Source organism: Cryptomeria japonica, chromosome 6 (assembly GCF_030272615.1).
Source record: "Cryptomeria japonica chromosome 6, Sugi_1.0, whole genome shotgun sequence".
In the NCBI taxonomy this organism is placed as follows: domain Eukaryota; kingdom Viridiplantae; phylum Streptophyta; class Pinopsida; order Cupressales; family Cupressaceae; genus Cryptomeria; species Cryptomeria japonica.
This window is the reverse complement of record NC_081410.1, coordinates 505,948,644-505,965,878: the sequence shown is the minus strand read 5'-3', so window position 1 is coordinate 505,965,878 and position 17,235 is coordinate 505,948,644. Positions and strand designations below refer to the sequence as shown.

General features: G+C 34.9%; 1 protein-coding gene across 1 annotated transcript; it reads left to right on the top strand.

Moving 5' to 3' along the window:
• The first annotated feature begins 2,397 nt into the window (after positions 1–2,397).
• On the top strand, positions 2,398–10,404 carry LOC131052851 (polyadenylate-binding protein RBP45). The gene is made up of 6 exons (XM_057987487.2): positions 2,398–3,054; positions 5,640–6,123; positions 9,389–9,444; positions 9,533–9,663; positions 9,898–9,994; positions 10,082–10,404. The coding sequence occupies exons 1-6, from the start codon at positions 2,698–2,700 to the stop codon at positions 10,253–10,255; spliced, it is 1,299 nt and encodes a 432-aa protein (XP_057843470.1). The 5' UTR covers positions 2,398–2,697; the 3' UTR covers positions 10,256–10,404.
• Positions 10,405–17,235: the final 6,831 nt, after the last annotated feature.

Sequence of the window (17,235 nt, the reverse complement as noted above, 5' to 3'; positions counted from 1 at the left end):
TTCCTAATTTAGAGGTTTTGTTTTAGTCATGTTTGGTTCCATGTAAGTGAATGCAAAGTTGATTTGAAGCTATCATTTCTCCATTGAGACATTTGTTGTACACACAATATCATTTGCTAAATGGTTTATAAATTAATCTCATGTACTACACAAATGTATGCAAAAAATAGACCTTTTTTTAATAATTAACCTTCCATACTTGTATGCGGGAAAAGTGGTTCGATGAAACGAATATTACGAATTCAAGACTAGTCCACACACCAATGAAACTCTTGGTGCAAGTTATGGAGCTATATGGAATATCTCAACTTCCCAAGGGATGTTCCATTGTTCTCTATCTCACAAGACCCCTTAAGCCAATGCCTTTGCTCTCAGATCACTACGCAAAGTGACTTAGGGATGACAATCACGAGAATGAGGGATGTTTGACCAATCTAACATGAATGCAATCCTAACGTGCATGATATTAACAAAAGATGAACTTAAATAGCATGTATATGATGATAAGATGAAAGGATTAGTAAAAGAACTATCCTAACATGATACACTAGCTTAATATGATTATTATGATAAAGAGAAATACTTCTAAAATGCTTATTAGATTATTTCTATTCAAAGAGGGATTAAAATGCTTGATAAAAATGTGTATAGATTAGATGCATAAAACTTGGGTTATGAGTAGAATGTCTATAAGTTTGATACTAAAAAACTTGGATACGAAATGGAGGAATGAGAGCTCTATTATAGGAAAAATAGGGCAATGAAGGGTCAAGATTGGATGATCTTATCAAGGGTCAGGATTGAAAGTTATCAATCCATGTTTACAATTCTCATCAATGAAATGATGACAATTGTCAACATAAGACTGCTTGAGAGGATATGCAAGAAGCATTAAATGCTTTAGAGGACATGAAGGTTACCTTAGGAGGTAAGTGATCTGATTTATGAAAACCAGATTACAATACCTGGTGTGATACCTGCGGTATTGTAGATTTCAACACAAAAATTGACAACAAGAAGATTGCAAGCCAAAAACTGTCTCCATTCTATTCAAAATTGGAGTTTATACAAGTCGAATGTATCCCAAGGGTCACACAAATCCCTTGGAATTGAAACGAAGAGTCACCATAATGTTTATTACAATTAAACTACTAAAACTATCAAAATTATCAAAAAAACTAAATATAAAATTTAGTCCACTTTGAGAAGGCATAACTTTCTCATCCTAGCTCCGAATTACAAACCGTTTGATGCGTTGGAAAGGTATTCAAATAATCTAGAACCAAATTTCGGAAACATCAAAGATGTCTCTTCATGTTTCCGCACCCAACATTTGTCCAAAAATGCACCGAAGACCCTCAAAATTGCAATTTACTAAAACATAGAAAATTTTGAAAATTAGATTTCAATATTTTCCCAATTTAATCCTGATCATTAAGGGTTAAGGTTAGGCTAGGGTCATCCATTGGATAAAGCTTTTACCCAAGGGGTAAACTCTCGTGCAAAGGTTAAAGGAATAACCAAGGGTAAAGCCATGAGTGCCTGATGAGACCCCTGGGTTAGATGAAAGTTGAGTTAGGCAAAACGTCTCTAACCATGCCACAAGGGTGAGTTAACCACTAATGGTTTGGAAGACTTTGGGGACAAATTTGTAAGAGTCCTTCCAAATTTGGGGGAACTCAACAAGTTAACTTGTAGAAGACATAAAGCCTTTAATGGTTTCCAAAGACTTTGAGGGTTTGAGAAGTGACTTCCCTTTGTTTAGGGATGTGACAATATTTAGGGGATGGGTTAGGCTAAATTGGAAGGGATTAGAAGAATCTAGAAGGGGGTTTAGGGAGGCAAGTGGGAGATGTAGGATTTTGCAAGTGGGGAGATTTAATACATTTAATTAAATGGGCTAGAAGGGGGATTTAATTAAATGTAAATTTTATTAAATGGCTTAGATAGAAGAATGATATATTAATTAAATCTTAATTTAATTAATGAGCGATTAGAAAAATAGAGATATTAATTAATAGGAAGAATTAAGAATAATTAAATGAATAAAATTCACTTAATTCATTGTGCAACTTTTAGATGTCTACAATACCTATTCGACTTATCCATTTTATACAAAGATTGATAATTAAATTAATAAAACACCCAAAAGAAGAGCACTTAATGGGTTACAAGTAGTAAGGCATCTCTACACCTTTGGAGGTGGCCCCACTATACGTTTTCGCTCCTCACGAAAACCAGAGTAACTTTAAGCCTGCGGTCCCATGCCACCTCAAAATATTCTCTAAACAACGCCGACCTTCAAGCTCCCCATGTGACCTCCACATGATATTTTTGGGGTAGGCAGCGAAATGCGGAGATGCATCCATATTATATAAAATTTCACATGATTTCTAGCTTATTATCTCAATTCATTCGTCCACAATTTTTCCTCCCTACCTAGTTTAGCTCCTTTTCTCGGGAGTTCCTTCGAAAAAAAACTGATAAAAGCAGACCTAAAGATCTTTCCGTTTGTAGGAAGTTTGCTCAGTTTTTTTCTCCTAGGGTTTTGGAGGTCTCTATTGTGTATCGCGACGCTTTGGAGATTATTTTCATGAATTTGTAGGGTCTGGGAGCCCGTTTTCTTAAGGGTTTTGGAGATCATTTTTCTCAGTAACGAGGGTTTAGGATAATATTTTTAATTTTTAGGTTAACAAAATGATGCAGCCAACTCAAGGAATGGTCCCTCCTCCTCCTCCTCCAATGGCGGGTCCTGCTATCGATCCCCAGCAGCAGCAATGGATGATGATGCAGCCACAGCTACAGCCGCAGCCACAGCTACAGCCGCAGCCACAAGCCGCAGGGGTTTGGCCTCCGCAGCCCCCGGTACAGCCACAGCCACAGCCTCAGCAATACACCCAGCAGTACCCTCAGCAGTACCCACCTCAGCAGCCACCTCAGCAGATGCTACACCAGCCTACATCTGCCGAGGACATAAGAACTCTCTGGGTCGGAGATTTGCAGTTTTGGATGGATGAAAATTATCTGCACAGCTGCTTCGCTATCACGCAAGAGGTATGACTTTATGAGCTTTGATTTAATTTTTTTATTGTTTCCTTAAATTTTGGAATATATTTCCATTGTTAGGGTTTGATGTGACCTATATGTCGGAGCACTTAAATTGTTAGTGTATCTTTACTTTGTTTACTCGGGATTATGTTCTAAGGGTTTGATTTGAGCTGTTTAATTTTTTGTTCTATAGATCTATTTCCTTACTTCATTTCCTTTCATCGTTTGATAATTTATTGAAAACGGTCAATTTTCTTTAAATGGCTACTATTAGTTTTTCCGTTTTTGAAAATTATAATCCCGAGCTAATATAAGTATGAAGGTGTTTGTCGGGGGTTTGAGCTTTCTAATTGAAAATACTATGCCTATACCTGAGAAATGTAGACGTTTTAAATGTTTTAATCAGTTGGTCGTTAATTGTCATAAACATAAAAATAATGTTTAAATTGATTATTACGAGGTAAAAGCGTTTTTGACATCCTGGAGCTGGTTATATAAAACATCATTTTCGGTTTGACAATTCACAACTATTGAATCGTTCTCGTGAATTGCTTTTTTTCAAATTGAGTATAGATTAGCATCAGGATAAAGGGTTTCTTGGGTTTGAGCTGTTTGTTGATACTTTTTTATTGTTCTATATTGTAAATTAAATTTTCTCTTCCAGAAATATAGAAATAGATATTTGTGAGGCTTTTTCATTTATTGTAAATTTAATTTTCTCTTCCAGAAATATAGATATCTGTGAGGCTTGTTCATTTAATTTCTTATTAAAACTTTCAGAGGTTATCGACTATATTTATTGCCGTATGGTGTATAGTTGGACCATGTTATTAGTGCATTACCTGTAATGAATATGCCACAAACCTTGTCCAATGGCGACTAGTTTTATCTAACTCACCTCCAATTGCCATTCAATAGAGTTAAAAGTGTTTGCTAGGCCTAAAACAAAGTGATACACATCAAACTTGTTCAGTGATTAATCGCAAGATTAACGTAAGAATTTAGTTGATTTTTTTTTGATTTTGATATATGTACGTAAATTTAGGATTTAGTGAAGTTGACATGGATAACTTTTAAAGTTTTGTCATGTGAATAGGTCCTTTACAAAATATTTAATAAAAAATGTATTTTGTTTGTGTCCAGATAGAGAGTCTACAAGTATTACTTTGGGTAGTGATCCTTTTCAAAAGATAACAAAGGTGCATTTCCTTTTTGTATCATGATACAGGGTTTAAAGGGTTTTGAGCGAAAGGGATCTATGATGGTTACTCATATGCATTACTTGTATTTTGATTAGCTTTGGAATAATATTCCCGGTGATTTCTTGGTTGCCTGTATCCTTGCTTGTATATGGGTACATGTATCTATAAACCTAAGGCAACTGATAGGACCTCTTTTTAGTACTTGTTCTTTTGCCGTTAAGTCTGGGCTTTGTCTAGCAGTAAGTTGGGGAACTTATATACATAATGATTGAATTCAAAATCTTGGTAACCAATATTACCTCAATTAAGTATTCTGGTTTACAAAATCAGGTTATGTAAGTTGTAACATAAAATTGATTGTTATTGTTTAACTCAGTTGTTGGACAACAATTCGGTTTGAACACGGTTATGAGGCTGGAACAACTGGTGTGAGTGAGGGGTGCTCGCTGGGCTGGAAATTGATTAGGCTGGAAATGGAGCTGATAATTTTTTCATAGCACCCTTGGAAATATAAAAAGAAGAAAATATTCTCTTTGAGCAGGTTTTCCAAAAACTAGAAGAATATCCAATACAAAATTTGGGTTAGATTAGTTTTTTTAATAACTTAAACTGTGTTACTATTCTAAATGGATGCAAGAATAATTTTTTTGTAACCTGTTGGTTGAATAAGAGGTAAAAACTACGTTTTAGTTAAATTATGTTGGTCATGCCTTGTTCTGTTTAGATTTCTTTTTGGTTCAAAATCTGCCTCTGAGTAGCTGTGCTGCTCATTCCAGACTGAGGAATATATGTTTAAAGATGCATAGATGTAGTGATGTAGCATTATCTGTGTCCCAAATCAAACAATTTTCTTTTGGGCACAAGGGGTGGGAGGGAAAACCATGTTGTAGTTCAATTTATTTCCTTTTGGTTACAACTTAGAGTTTGAGGATGCCTTTTTTTTAGAAAGCTATTCGAAACAGCTGACTTAGGCATATATTTAGACATTGAAATTGTAACCTTGCCTCTTGGTAAAGGCTATCATGTTCCAACACGACATGTTAATTTTTCTTTTTTTTGGCAGAAACCTATTTTAATGTGCAAATACTATTATGTAGCATTATCTGTGTCCCAAATCAAACAATTTTCTTTTGGGCACAAGGGTTGGGAGGGAAAACCATATTGTAGTTCAATTTATTTCCTTTTGGTTACAACTTAGAGTTTGAGGATGCCTTTTTTTTAGAAAGCTATTCGAAACAGTAGACTTGGCATATGTTTAGACATTGAAATTGTAGCCTTGCCTCTTGGTAAAGGCTATCATGTTCTAACACGACATGTTAATTTTTCTTTTTTTTTTTTGGTAGAAACCTATTTTAATGTGCAAATACTATTATGCAATGGCTATGACAGGTTGCTTCTGTTAAGATTATCCGCAACAAACAGACCGGACAATCAGAAGGCTATGGTTTTGTGGAGTTTGTAAGCCATGCTGCTGCTGAGAGGGTTCTGCAGTCGTACAATGGTATTCAGATGCCTAATACTGAACAACTTTTCAGGCTAAATTGGGCATCATTTGGTATCGGAGAAAAACGTCCTGATGTGGGACCTGACTATCCCATATTCGTGGGAGATCTGGCAGCTGATGTCACGGACTACTTGCTGCAAGAAACTTTTCGTTCCCGATACTCAACTGTAAGAGGGGCTAAGGTTGTAACTGATAGGCTCACAGGTCGCCCAAAAGGATATGGGTTTGTGAGATTTGGAGATGAGAATGAACAGATTCGAGCAATGACAGAAATGAATGGAGTATATTGTTCAACTAGGGCCATGCGCATAGGTCCTGCTACGACAAAGAAGGCTACTACTGCTGCTCATCAGCAGTACCCAGCAAAAGGTATGTTTTTTTATTTTTGTGGTAATTAATCAATTAGTGCAATCTGATCACAGATGCTTGAATGTAATAAACTCTCTTTTATCAAAACCACTTGAGTGTTCAATGAATTATTTTCTGTATTTGTCATATGACCTGAAGCTATAAGGTTCAGTTGTCCTGTGCATATTAATTTTTTTGTCATGTTAAATCCTTTTTGCCTTATTTGGAGTATTCTTGAGCACATATATTAAATTTGGTCAGGTGCGGTGAAACACATTTGGAACTATTGAGATTTACAGAGTTCAGCATTTATAAGCTTCTCATACTCTTATGTTTTAACCAGAAGAGAAACCACATGGGTTCCTTCTGTTGATCTGCAAAGTCATTTCCTTCCTATTCATTTCCTTTCCTTTTAATATGGGCAAATTACATTGGAAATCATAAAAGTTAAAACTTATAAAACTGATGTTGTCTCAAAGCAGGATGCCAAGAGGCTCTGTGCAGTTAGGGGCCTGGACCAAAATTCAGCACAGAAAAGCAGCCCTTTTAGTGGGTGGCCTCATTTAGGTCAGTTTTCCTGTTTTATGTAATGAACTGTTATTCTGTCCTTCATTTGACAATTCTTGTGGCATTTTATGCTACTCTCGAGCGTTCTTTCTTGTATATTTGGTTTGTCGTCAGCCTCGTTAGTTTTCCTTTTCCAGAATCCAGTTTTATATTTGTTTTCCATCATTTCCTGTTTATATGGGTAGTTCCTTTGTTTCAAGCATTAAGATTTACTCTCCTTATTTCTTTTCTTGAAATGCCAATTTAGAATTCTGCAAGTTGTGACGATTCCCATTTGTTGAATGTTCGATATACTTTTCAGTTTTTGTTTGCATGAATTGTTTAGGGCACAGGTAGTGTCCACATAGTTGTTGTGAGGGTACTAAAGCAAAGTCTTGACTCTAGAAGCTTGTTCATATTGAAAGGGCATGCTATTCAATTGCAATTAAACACAGCCTATCATTACTATTTTGCTTAATTTTAAACATGCTTACATATTATTCAACATGCTTGCTTCGCATACAAATTTTTCTTAGCAAAGTCTGATTCTAGGAGCTTGTTCATGATTCTTGCCGAAAGGTTGCGCTTTTCACTCACAAATATATTCATTAAAGGGAAGATGGTTCGTCATTATCATAATTGATTTAAATGAATTTGTGATATACTCACAGCCCATACAACATGTTTTCTAACTCCAATGTTTGCAAGCATTCATCTACTATAGCTAGTAGCCTAGTAGTTCTCTAGGCTTCAGTTATTTGCTCACCTCGAGGGGTGTGGGGGAAAAAGTTTGTAAATTAAATATTGTTAAATAACTCAAATACATGCTGTATTTAGAGTAGTTATGAATTTTATTTTCAATTAATTTATTTGTCTAATAAAACTTTTAGTATCTTGGAGCTAGGAATTTTTTTATGTGGTTGTAGGAAGAGCACATTGACAAAATATTGTTAAATAATTCAAGTAGAAAGTGTATAGAATTCATTATTGGATAAAGCTTCCAGTAGAGCCTATGTTATAATGCTGGAATATGTGTTGATTCTATAAGGTTTAGTTCAATATATTTATTTCTTAAAATGTATGCCTATATTTTAGTACGAGGAGTTATGAATTTTATTTTCAATTAATTTATTTGTGTAATAAAAATTTTAGTATCTTGGAGCTAGGAAAATTGTTAGGTGGTTGTAGGAAGAGCACATTGACAAAATATTGTTAAATAATTCAAGTAGAAAGTGTATAGAATTCATTATTGGATAAAGCTTCCAGTAGAGCCTATGTTATAATGCTCGAATATGTGTTGATTCTATATGGTTTAGTTCAATATATTTATTTCTTAAAATGTATGTGGTTTAGTTCAATATATTTATTTCTTAAAATGTATGCCTATATTCTAGTACTGGAATGTGTTGTTTCTTTAAAATTTGATTCAAAAACCTGATTCTCTCTAAATGATGTTTAATTTTGCAATGTCTATATTGAATTATTTACAGACTGTTGAAATTGACTTAATTTCTCTTGGTTACTTATTGTATCTCAATCTCTCAATATAGTTGCTAAAAGATTTATATTGAGTTCTTTCAACAATCAAGCAACATTTCAAACTTGAACTTAACTTCAATGTACGTGTCTTCTTGAGAAGAAAATTGCAAGTTTATTTGAGATTTAGCAGATATCATAGATGAACTTGTGTGAACCATTTATGTTTTTAAGTGATGAACTGTACTCGTCATCTTGTGGTGGACGGCATGCCCCTATGGATGATTTCTATCTTTCTGAATTAGATATTATATTCTTTTTCTTACACTTTTTATTTCGTTTCATCACTAACTAGCGAGATGCCAGTCACTGAGTTGACCTTCTGGTTAACATATGTCATTAATCCATAGTCAGATGTATTATTATGATTTTCTCTTGTACTTGTGGAAGAGAGTATCATTTATATGGTAGGTGAGAGATTACTGATTAGTAAGGAAGCCAATGAGCAAAAACTTCTGGGATTATTCTAATCCAGAACTGGGTATATGTAGACAATGTTACAAGTGAAGATTACCTGTGTTATCCTTGTATTTTGGAATTTTAATTAAAGGGTTCATCACATGCATATTTAGTTCTGTTATTTTTTTGCAAATTAATAATAATCTGGAATGCTTTGTTTTACTCGCATTTCTATGGGAATGCAATTGCTTACATTTGGTAGTTGGATGACATTTTACCAGAATATCTTTTTGGACATATCAGTTTTGAAATATTTTTCTCGGATGCAATTTTTGTCAATGCATTTGCTCCTGATATTGTTGATAATTGATAATTTTTTGATTCCCGATCTATTCATCATATGCTAAATGCCAATTTTTTGTAAAGTAATCTTACAATGGTATTATTGCTAAATTGTGGTGCTTTAATTAATGAAAAAAGCAAAATACAAACAAATATTTTTTTGTTAGTTATGATTCTTTACGGATTAGTTGTTGAAAAATTTAGAATTTAAATTATTAAAGGTAATTGTGCTTCTAGAAAGGTTGTCTTGGTTTTCTTGATGGTGAATCACTCGTAAGTTTCATTGAGTGCAGCTCCCAGGTGGTGTTTATTGTGATAAACAATGACATAGTACACCATTGTGAATCAGTATCACTTTTTCTCTTATTTTGTTGTTTTACATTTTCTGCTTTATAGAGATTTGGCTAGTTTCACATACTTAAATTTTTTATGTTATGTTTGACATTTTATGCTTTCTCTGCAGCTCCTCAAGTACCCCCCCCTCAAATAGCTTCTGATAATGATCCCAACAATACAACTGTGAGTTCATCCTGGTATTGGCATTTTGTATTCAGAGTAGGATTCATCTTTATTACTTTTTATATGCTTACTCTTGTGACTTCTGCAGATATTTGTTGGTGGATTAGATCCATCTGTTACAGATGAAGCTTTGAAACACTTATTTGCTCAATATGGGGAAGTTATACACGTGAAAATACCTATGGGCAAACGTTGTGGATTTGTTCAGTTTAGTAGTAGGTACTATTCTTTGAGCTTTCTGTAGTGTTGCTTCTTATGTTCTATGGTAAGAAACTTAAGGCAAATTTTTTTTTTTTTCAAAATTTGATTGTTTTGTAGTATTTAATGTTTCTGGATTCAGAAGTAATAAAGTTGATAGTAAATTACCTCCTTTTGGGATGGTCTTGGAGGCGACTTCTTTTCTGAGGTCGATTTTGTCATGCACCTGTGAAACTTTAAATTTTGTCTCTGCAGAGCCTGTGCAGAGGAGGCTATGGTAATGCTTCATGGTACTGTACTTGGGCAACAATCAATTCGTCTTTCATGGGGTCGGAGTCCTGCTAATAAGCAGGTAACTTCCTTTTTACAGGGTCTGAAAGTAATGAATTGTAATATGCAGTTCAAATTGTATGACATCTCTTTATACTTGGTTTCGCAGTCTGCAGGTTGGGGCCAACCTCAACAACCAGATCCAAATCAGTGGAATGGTGCTTATTATGGATACGGGCAAGGGTATGATTCTGGCTATGGTTATGCTCAACAACCACAAGACCCAAATGTGTATGGTTATGGATCCTATGCATATGGAAACTATCAGCAGCAAGTAAATTAGTTCTGGAGCTTTGCTTTATGTTGAATGCATTCTAATGCCTGGTATTGAGCATTACTTTATGCTAAAGCCACATTGTCTCTTCTTGTAGCTTCTGACTATACTACAATATTTGATAGTGTTATATAGAGATTTAGGATTCTTGTATTGCATTTTTGGATGATTTTTGAACGGTAGCATTTCAATCTGTCATTATCTATATTTATATTAACTACCTAAACTTGAGAATAGGGGTTTGCATGATGCTTGATCCCATTGAGATTAATATTTCAAGAGAATCAATATGATGTGGAAATGAATTTAAGGAATTTAATCTAGTTACCCTCTGGGTCATGTTTCTCAATTTCCTTTGGCTTAATTACTTAAAATCTGTGCATCTTGTCATGGAAGAAGCAAGGAAGACAGTAAACTTTATCTGGAACTAATTAATTAAAATCTCTGCATCTTGTCATGAAAGAAGCAAGGAAGACGGTAAAGTTACATCAGAAATGGGTTCTTGAATCTTTGGCACTGTTAAAACATTTCATAAGGAACTGTTTTGATTATGCAAAGTAGGTTATAGGGACAGGAACTTAGGGGTGGGTGGACGAGTTATGCTCTCAAATCCTGCAGAATTTAATGTTAGCCGAAAATAATGACAATGTAAACCCAGAGTGTTAAGTACTAGAGTTTTTTAGCTGAATGCTTAGTGTTTGGTTAAGTAAAATCTAATTCTGCCCACAACTACTTATATTTAACAGGAACGTTATAACTAATAGGTTGCCCATTGTTGATTTTTCAAAATTTGTTTAGTGTTTGGTGAAGCAATTCTGCTCGGTACATGCATCTACTATCGGACAGTTTGAAACAATCGTGTATTCTGGAAATACCTAGTTTTTTTGGGTTTCATAGTGTTTGGTGAGTAATTCGGCACCCATATGCCTGTCAATAATAGTAGAACATTTATCATAAATGGAGCCTATTAGTTATGACATTAATAGGGTGTTACTCCAAAACTCTGTGATGTGATGTATGCATCAGCAATTTGCAAAATGTTCTTTAGCTTAGATAAGACGAGGTGTTCTGGTTTTTTAGTTGTCTACTTTCTACCTGAAACGATAACCTTGAAACAACATATTTTCTTAGGTTCATTGCAAGGTCGTTCTCTATTTATGTATGTTTGTTTCAAAACTTTTTAATAGTTTTGAAATCTAAAATGTAGATTGTATTTCGACATTTCTTGTCACTCAACTGCCCTTAGGGCCAAATTATTTATTTTGGAAGTTCTTGATTTTTGTTTGATCGTAGTGATGGATTATTCTCAAACTTCACAGTCACATAAAAAGGTACATTTGCAGGTTATTCTCAAACTTCACATAGTCACATAAAAAGGTACATTTGCAGGTTTCTCTAACTGTTTATTTTAATTCTTAATTGCCCATTGGATCCAAAGCTTCTTCCTGTGTATATTTAAAATAAGCATATTCTCTTTTGAGTTGAAAATATCTCTTTTTTAGAAGAGAATATTGCATATACTCACTCTCACCTTGCTAATTTTGTACCACTCTGGGTGGTTGTATATGTTGCTATTACCTTGCTAATCTTGTACCACTTTGGGTGGTTGTATATGTTGCTATTTGTGTGGTTCATTAAATCTTGGCTTGAACCTTGCACTCTTATATGCAATCTATCTCAATTTAGAATCTACGAGACTTGGTGCCCATTAATTTTTTCGACTTTGTTTGGGCTGCACAACAGATTTTATCCATTGGACTAGATCTTGCACGCAATTGTATTTTCATTTTTCAAAACCCAAAATCTTGCTTTCCAAGGTAGGCCATCTCAAGTTTTTAACCATAGGTCTGGGTGCATTTTTTTAATTATGTGCAGGGTTTTGTGTAAAAAAGAAATCATCTTAGGATACATGCGCACCATCATATCATTCAATGATAGATGGAGAGATCACAAAGTAATGATAAAACTTGACTTTTCTCGTGTCCCAAGAATCAAATAAGAATCAAATAACATTCCTTGAGCTAGTTTTGCGTGTCGGTGCAAAAAAGGTTTGAATTATGTGCGCAGGGTTCTGCATAAAAAAAGAATCATCTTAGGATGCATGCAGACCATCATAGCATCCGATATATAGGGGTGGAGAGACGAAAAAGTATTGAAAAAACACGCGTTCTCTTCTATTGCAAGTAATAAATAACATTCCTTGCGCTAGCATTGGGCATTTAGTATAGTAATTGTAGTTAAAACAATTTAACACATTGTTAAATTATACTACATAATTTTGGATGCAATCATTCATTGGCATATGAAAAATAGATACCAATACAGATCCTGTAACAATATTTATCATCAAAGATGGGATGGATGTTCTCAAGTGTATCAAATATGTAAGATATGACAAAATAAACTTTGCAATATCTGCAAATAATGACATGAAGCAACAAGAGATGGAGATGTGATATCGATATATGATATCCAACTATATTGCTTATAACAAAACGATCATAAACTCGCAATATCTGCAAGAATGACATGAAGCAACAAGAGATGGAGATGTGATATCGATATATGATATCCAACTATATTGCTTATAACAAAATGATCATAAACTCGCAATATCTGCAAGAATGACATGAAGCAACAAGAGATGGAGATGTGATATCGATATATGTCTTCCAACTATATTGCTTATTATTAAAATGATGTTTTCACAAGATGTTTGAATATGAATTTGTGGAGATGAATCTACTAAAGTTGGAATGCAAGAATTTGGGTTATTAAAAGAACCCTTGGATAGTGGGCTGAAAATAAAGAAGATGAAATATCAGAATTTGGGTTATTAAAAGAACCACAATCATCAAGGGAAATAATATCCATAATAGGATCATTTGAGAATTGAGAGTGATGTGGGTCATCAAAAACCTAAATTTTGGTCCAAAGAGTGTCGTGTGTGGCCCCTCAATATGGAAGATAAAACACAACGTCAAAATCAACGCTATTACCAATCAATTCTAGGAATGATTATTTTTTATGTTCCATTCTTTAAAATAAGGGTAAGTTCATAGAAATGTGCTAAGTGATGAAGGTACTTGAGATATTTAAAGATGTCATGCCAAAACTTATAGTTTCCTTTGTTCATGGTGATTATGGAAGGATTACTTGAAAAATTAATGATTTTACAATGATGAAACTCTTCATATATAGATTAGAGATCTAAACATGTGAAATTGGAACCCTTATAACATAAAAAAGAGGTTTTATAGTTTGTAAGATCTCTACATGACAATTGAAAATCGACTTCGAACTTCTCTTTGTTTAAAATTGATATTATGTGTTCAAGTTATGGCTCTTAAAAAATAATTTCCCTTCTATGGCTTGAAAATGATTTGATAGTGCTATGGTGGCTGTTGATCCTTCAATTTACACTCATGGGAACATCCATATGTGAAATTTAGTAAATGGGGGATTGGGTGTGTTTTATTGAACAACCTCTAGGATGCAATGAAAGTAAACCTAAATCTAAAGGTAGTGTGCCAAAGCGTTTACAATCTTTTAAATCATCCTTGAGACGATGAGAAATATTCCAACTCCAAAATCATTAGCATAGAACACTGCTAACTCTTCATTGTTAGAAAGAGAACAAAATGCGTAAGGTCATTGGGACACATAACATAATATTCAAATCTTTATGTGAGAAGCACTTAGGGGAGAAAAATCGAATGAGTAGGTACCAATACATGCTATATGGTATTTGGACAAAATTTGGACATAATGAGATCAATAGTGGTTCCCTAAAAATGCCATGTTAATGCCCCAAAATACTAAAATTCTACAAATAACCAATCATGTGATTCCACATCAACGCACAAGTAAAATGCACAATCATGTGATGCCACATCAACGCACAAGTAAAGTGCACATCTATTGGACCATTTTGTTTACCTTCGCAAAATGCATGCTAATGTGACATCATATTTGACCATGTGGACTTGAAACGAAAGTTTTAAGTAGGGGACTTGACAAGTAAGTTGCTATTAAATATTGAGAAAAATTTGAAATGTCCACATAAGATTTCGAGAAGTGTGAAGTTATGTATAGGGCTTTCACCCCTATTAAGGTTTTTTATAATGCAAATTAATATTTAATCCTTGCTTCACAACTCGCCACATGACATGATATAATTTCAAACTATAACATCATAGGCTATTGAAAGAGTCGTGAAAATGTGTTTCAATGACTTATCCATTCAAACTGAAATCACATAGAAGTCTGGAAATAAGATTCAAAACATTATATCTGGAAATCACACAGAATTTTAAAATCATTCATCAAACAAAAATTACACCACACGAGGTGAACTAGGCACAATCTGATGCCTAATTCATGAACACAAAAAATTAAGGTGTGAGAAATATCAATGTTTGAGATTTTCTTAGAAATTTGTGAACCCTTAAAGCACAATGTCCATAGGCTTAAACAGATATAAAACAATAAGTGCAATAAATAATCAAAATAGAAAGAGCCTCGACATATTTGCTATGTGTGATCCACCGTCATGGAGGCTATTGCAACTGCCCTTAATGAACCATCTTTGTATATCATTATTTCCTCATGCGCACCAAAGGGAGATGCCACCTGGGTCGTCCATCTTTTTGGTTGCAAACAACCTTGGGTACAAGGGATTGCATCTTGTGGACTTGCATTCCCTCAGACACATGGTGCTATTTGGCCTCTTTCTGCTTCAAAACTGGCGTATCTTATAATCTCGCTCGAGCTCAAAACACAACCAAAACTTCACTTTGATGACAAGTGGGGCCTTCTAGTAAGGCCGCTGGTTTTCTTTTAATCCATCTATGCGCTGAACACATGGTGCATTGGCGGAGTTTATAAAAACTTCTCTTCCTCATCTCCTCTCAAAAGCCCGTTGTATCCTCTCGTGGCATCTTTTTGTCACAATTGTCTAGAACAAGAACCCTTTATTTAAAAACAATTGTCCAAATTTTGTCCAAGAACCCTTTGTGCATCTTTTTGCCACAATTGTCCATGCAACAATTGCAGCTTTGCACACGTTAATGAAATGTTGGGTCGCGAGCCTTACTAAAAACCTCGCTAGGTTGCCAAGTGGCTCCTTCAATGGGGGTTTGCTATCTCCAAATTTGTGTCCCTAGGCTACCGAAAAGGTTGTAGATAAAAAGTGAAGGTTGACAGACCTCAAAAATATGAAAGTATAAATTTGGCCTCGAGACATCTCTAGCGACTATTCGAGGTTCCCTCCCTATGGGGAAATAGACTTGAACTTTGGCTTGCATCAAAATTTTGCGCAAAAAGAATAATCAATAGAAGGGTTCACAGCTTCAGGAGCGCAGATTGCAAAGTGACCCGATGCGTATAAGATGGTTGAATATGCAGTTGTAAGCCCTCAAAAGCTTTATCTAAATCATCATCTCTTGAAAAGAGATGTTGGCCAAAATAGCCAGTGCAACCTCCATGTGGAATTATAATTGTGCTAGATGGTTGAATATATGCTCAATTTCTACAATATTAGCATAATGGCCTAGAGCCTATAAGGATAATTAATCTTGTTGTTTCTCTTCTAGCAATTGTTGCATTTGATTTTCATTCAACATTATCCAATTTGAAAGGAAACAAGGATAGAGACCTAACTGGACGAGTTGCTTAACCTGTCTTTTCATATCAGTGAGCTCGAAGGCTTTGAGGCATTCTTTGCTCTTGAGAGCAATTGCATTACATTCAATAAATTCGTTGGCTTTACTTGTTGTCAACCTTCTGTCATTGATACCCACGACAACTAAGGCATAATTGTCCCCTACAATTTTTCAATAAGTGACCCTGACGCAACCACTTTAGGGACAATACTATGTAATGTTTGTTCAACTGTCGACCCAACATTTGCACTCAATTTTTGAGCATTTGCATAAAATTGAAGAACCAACCTTAAAGAAGTAACAATGGCCTTGACTTTATCCTAGTAGGAGGTATACAACTGTTAGAGCATGGTGTTGGCATTTTGATGATGTTTGTACTTAGTTGTGATTGTCATTGATGGACACACACTTATTTGCTGTATGAGTTATTCTCAACCGGTAGTATGTGATGTATTGTTCAAACTGGTATTATATGCCAATGATAGTCTTTGTTTGTAGAAGACTACCGATGTTTGCAGAAGGAGCTTATCGGTCAAAGCATGACCGAGGACCTCAAGCGGTATGAGGACCCCAAGCGACAGTCAATCTTTTTTAAGATCAGAATACTATGTTCCACTTTACAAATCTTTGTTTGTAAACCGGTAATCGGTATACTTTGTTTTGTTAACCGACAAACTTGTAAAGTGTGATGAGTTATCATCCACCGACACCGATGCGGTGATTCTGTGCCGTGTTACAAATTGTGTCTAGATGCATTGTACCTAGGAAATTGTAATCTATTCTCACTGGACTTACATGAAATTAGATTCCTATATGAGGACATCATGTCTAGGGTTTTGAGAGAGTTGTGTAGGAAGATTAGGTCTTTGCAATTAGTATTTTGCGACAGAGATTGAACGTGTGAAGGACAAAAGACTGAAGTGATGTTGCAATGCATTAGCAGAGAGCAATCAAGGATCTAACTAAGCATTTTGTGCTACTTTATAGATCACTTACTTGTTGATTACTAATCTCTTCGACAAGTTAAAAACCCTTAATCGGGTAGGATCAGTTAAGCATGTTCTAAATCCTCTAACAAGGTGGTTCACAGTTGTGGATCTGAAATCCTTTAACAGGGTAGTCTTTAACAGGACTTATCTCCTAACAGAGATCAGGATTCCTAACAGGATCTGTTTTGGTGAAGAACATTGTAAGGCCTTAGCCGGTTTGACCTTAACCGGTCTGGTTGCTATTCTGCAGATAATAGACTTGTGAGTTTTAGTCACTGTGGTTTTTCCCATTTGGGTTTCCACGTCAAAATATCTTGTGTTATGGTGATTGTGTTAT

Bases quoted from the DNA above. Each gene is read 5' to 3' on its own strand.
- LOC131052851 (XM_057987487.2), top strand. From the start codon at position 2,698: ATGATGCAGCCAACTCAAGGAATGGTCCCTCCTCCTCCTCCTCCAATG. The intron at 3,055-5,639 runs GTATGACTTTAT...TGGCTATGACAG, and splicing joins GCTTCGCTATCACGCAAGAG to GTTGCTTCTGTTAAGATTAT. The intron at 9,664-9,897 runs GTACTATTCTTT...TTGTCTCTGCAG, and splicing joins TTTGTTCAGTTTAGTAGTAG to AGCCTGTGCAGAGGAGGCTA.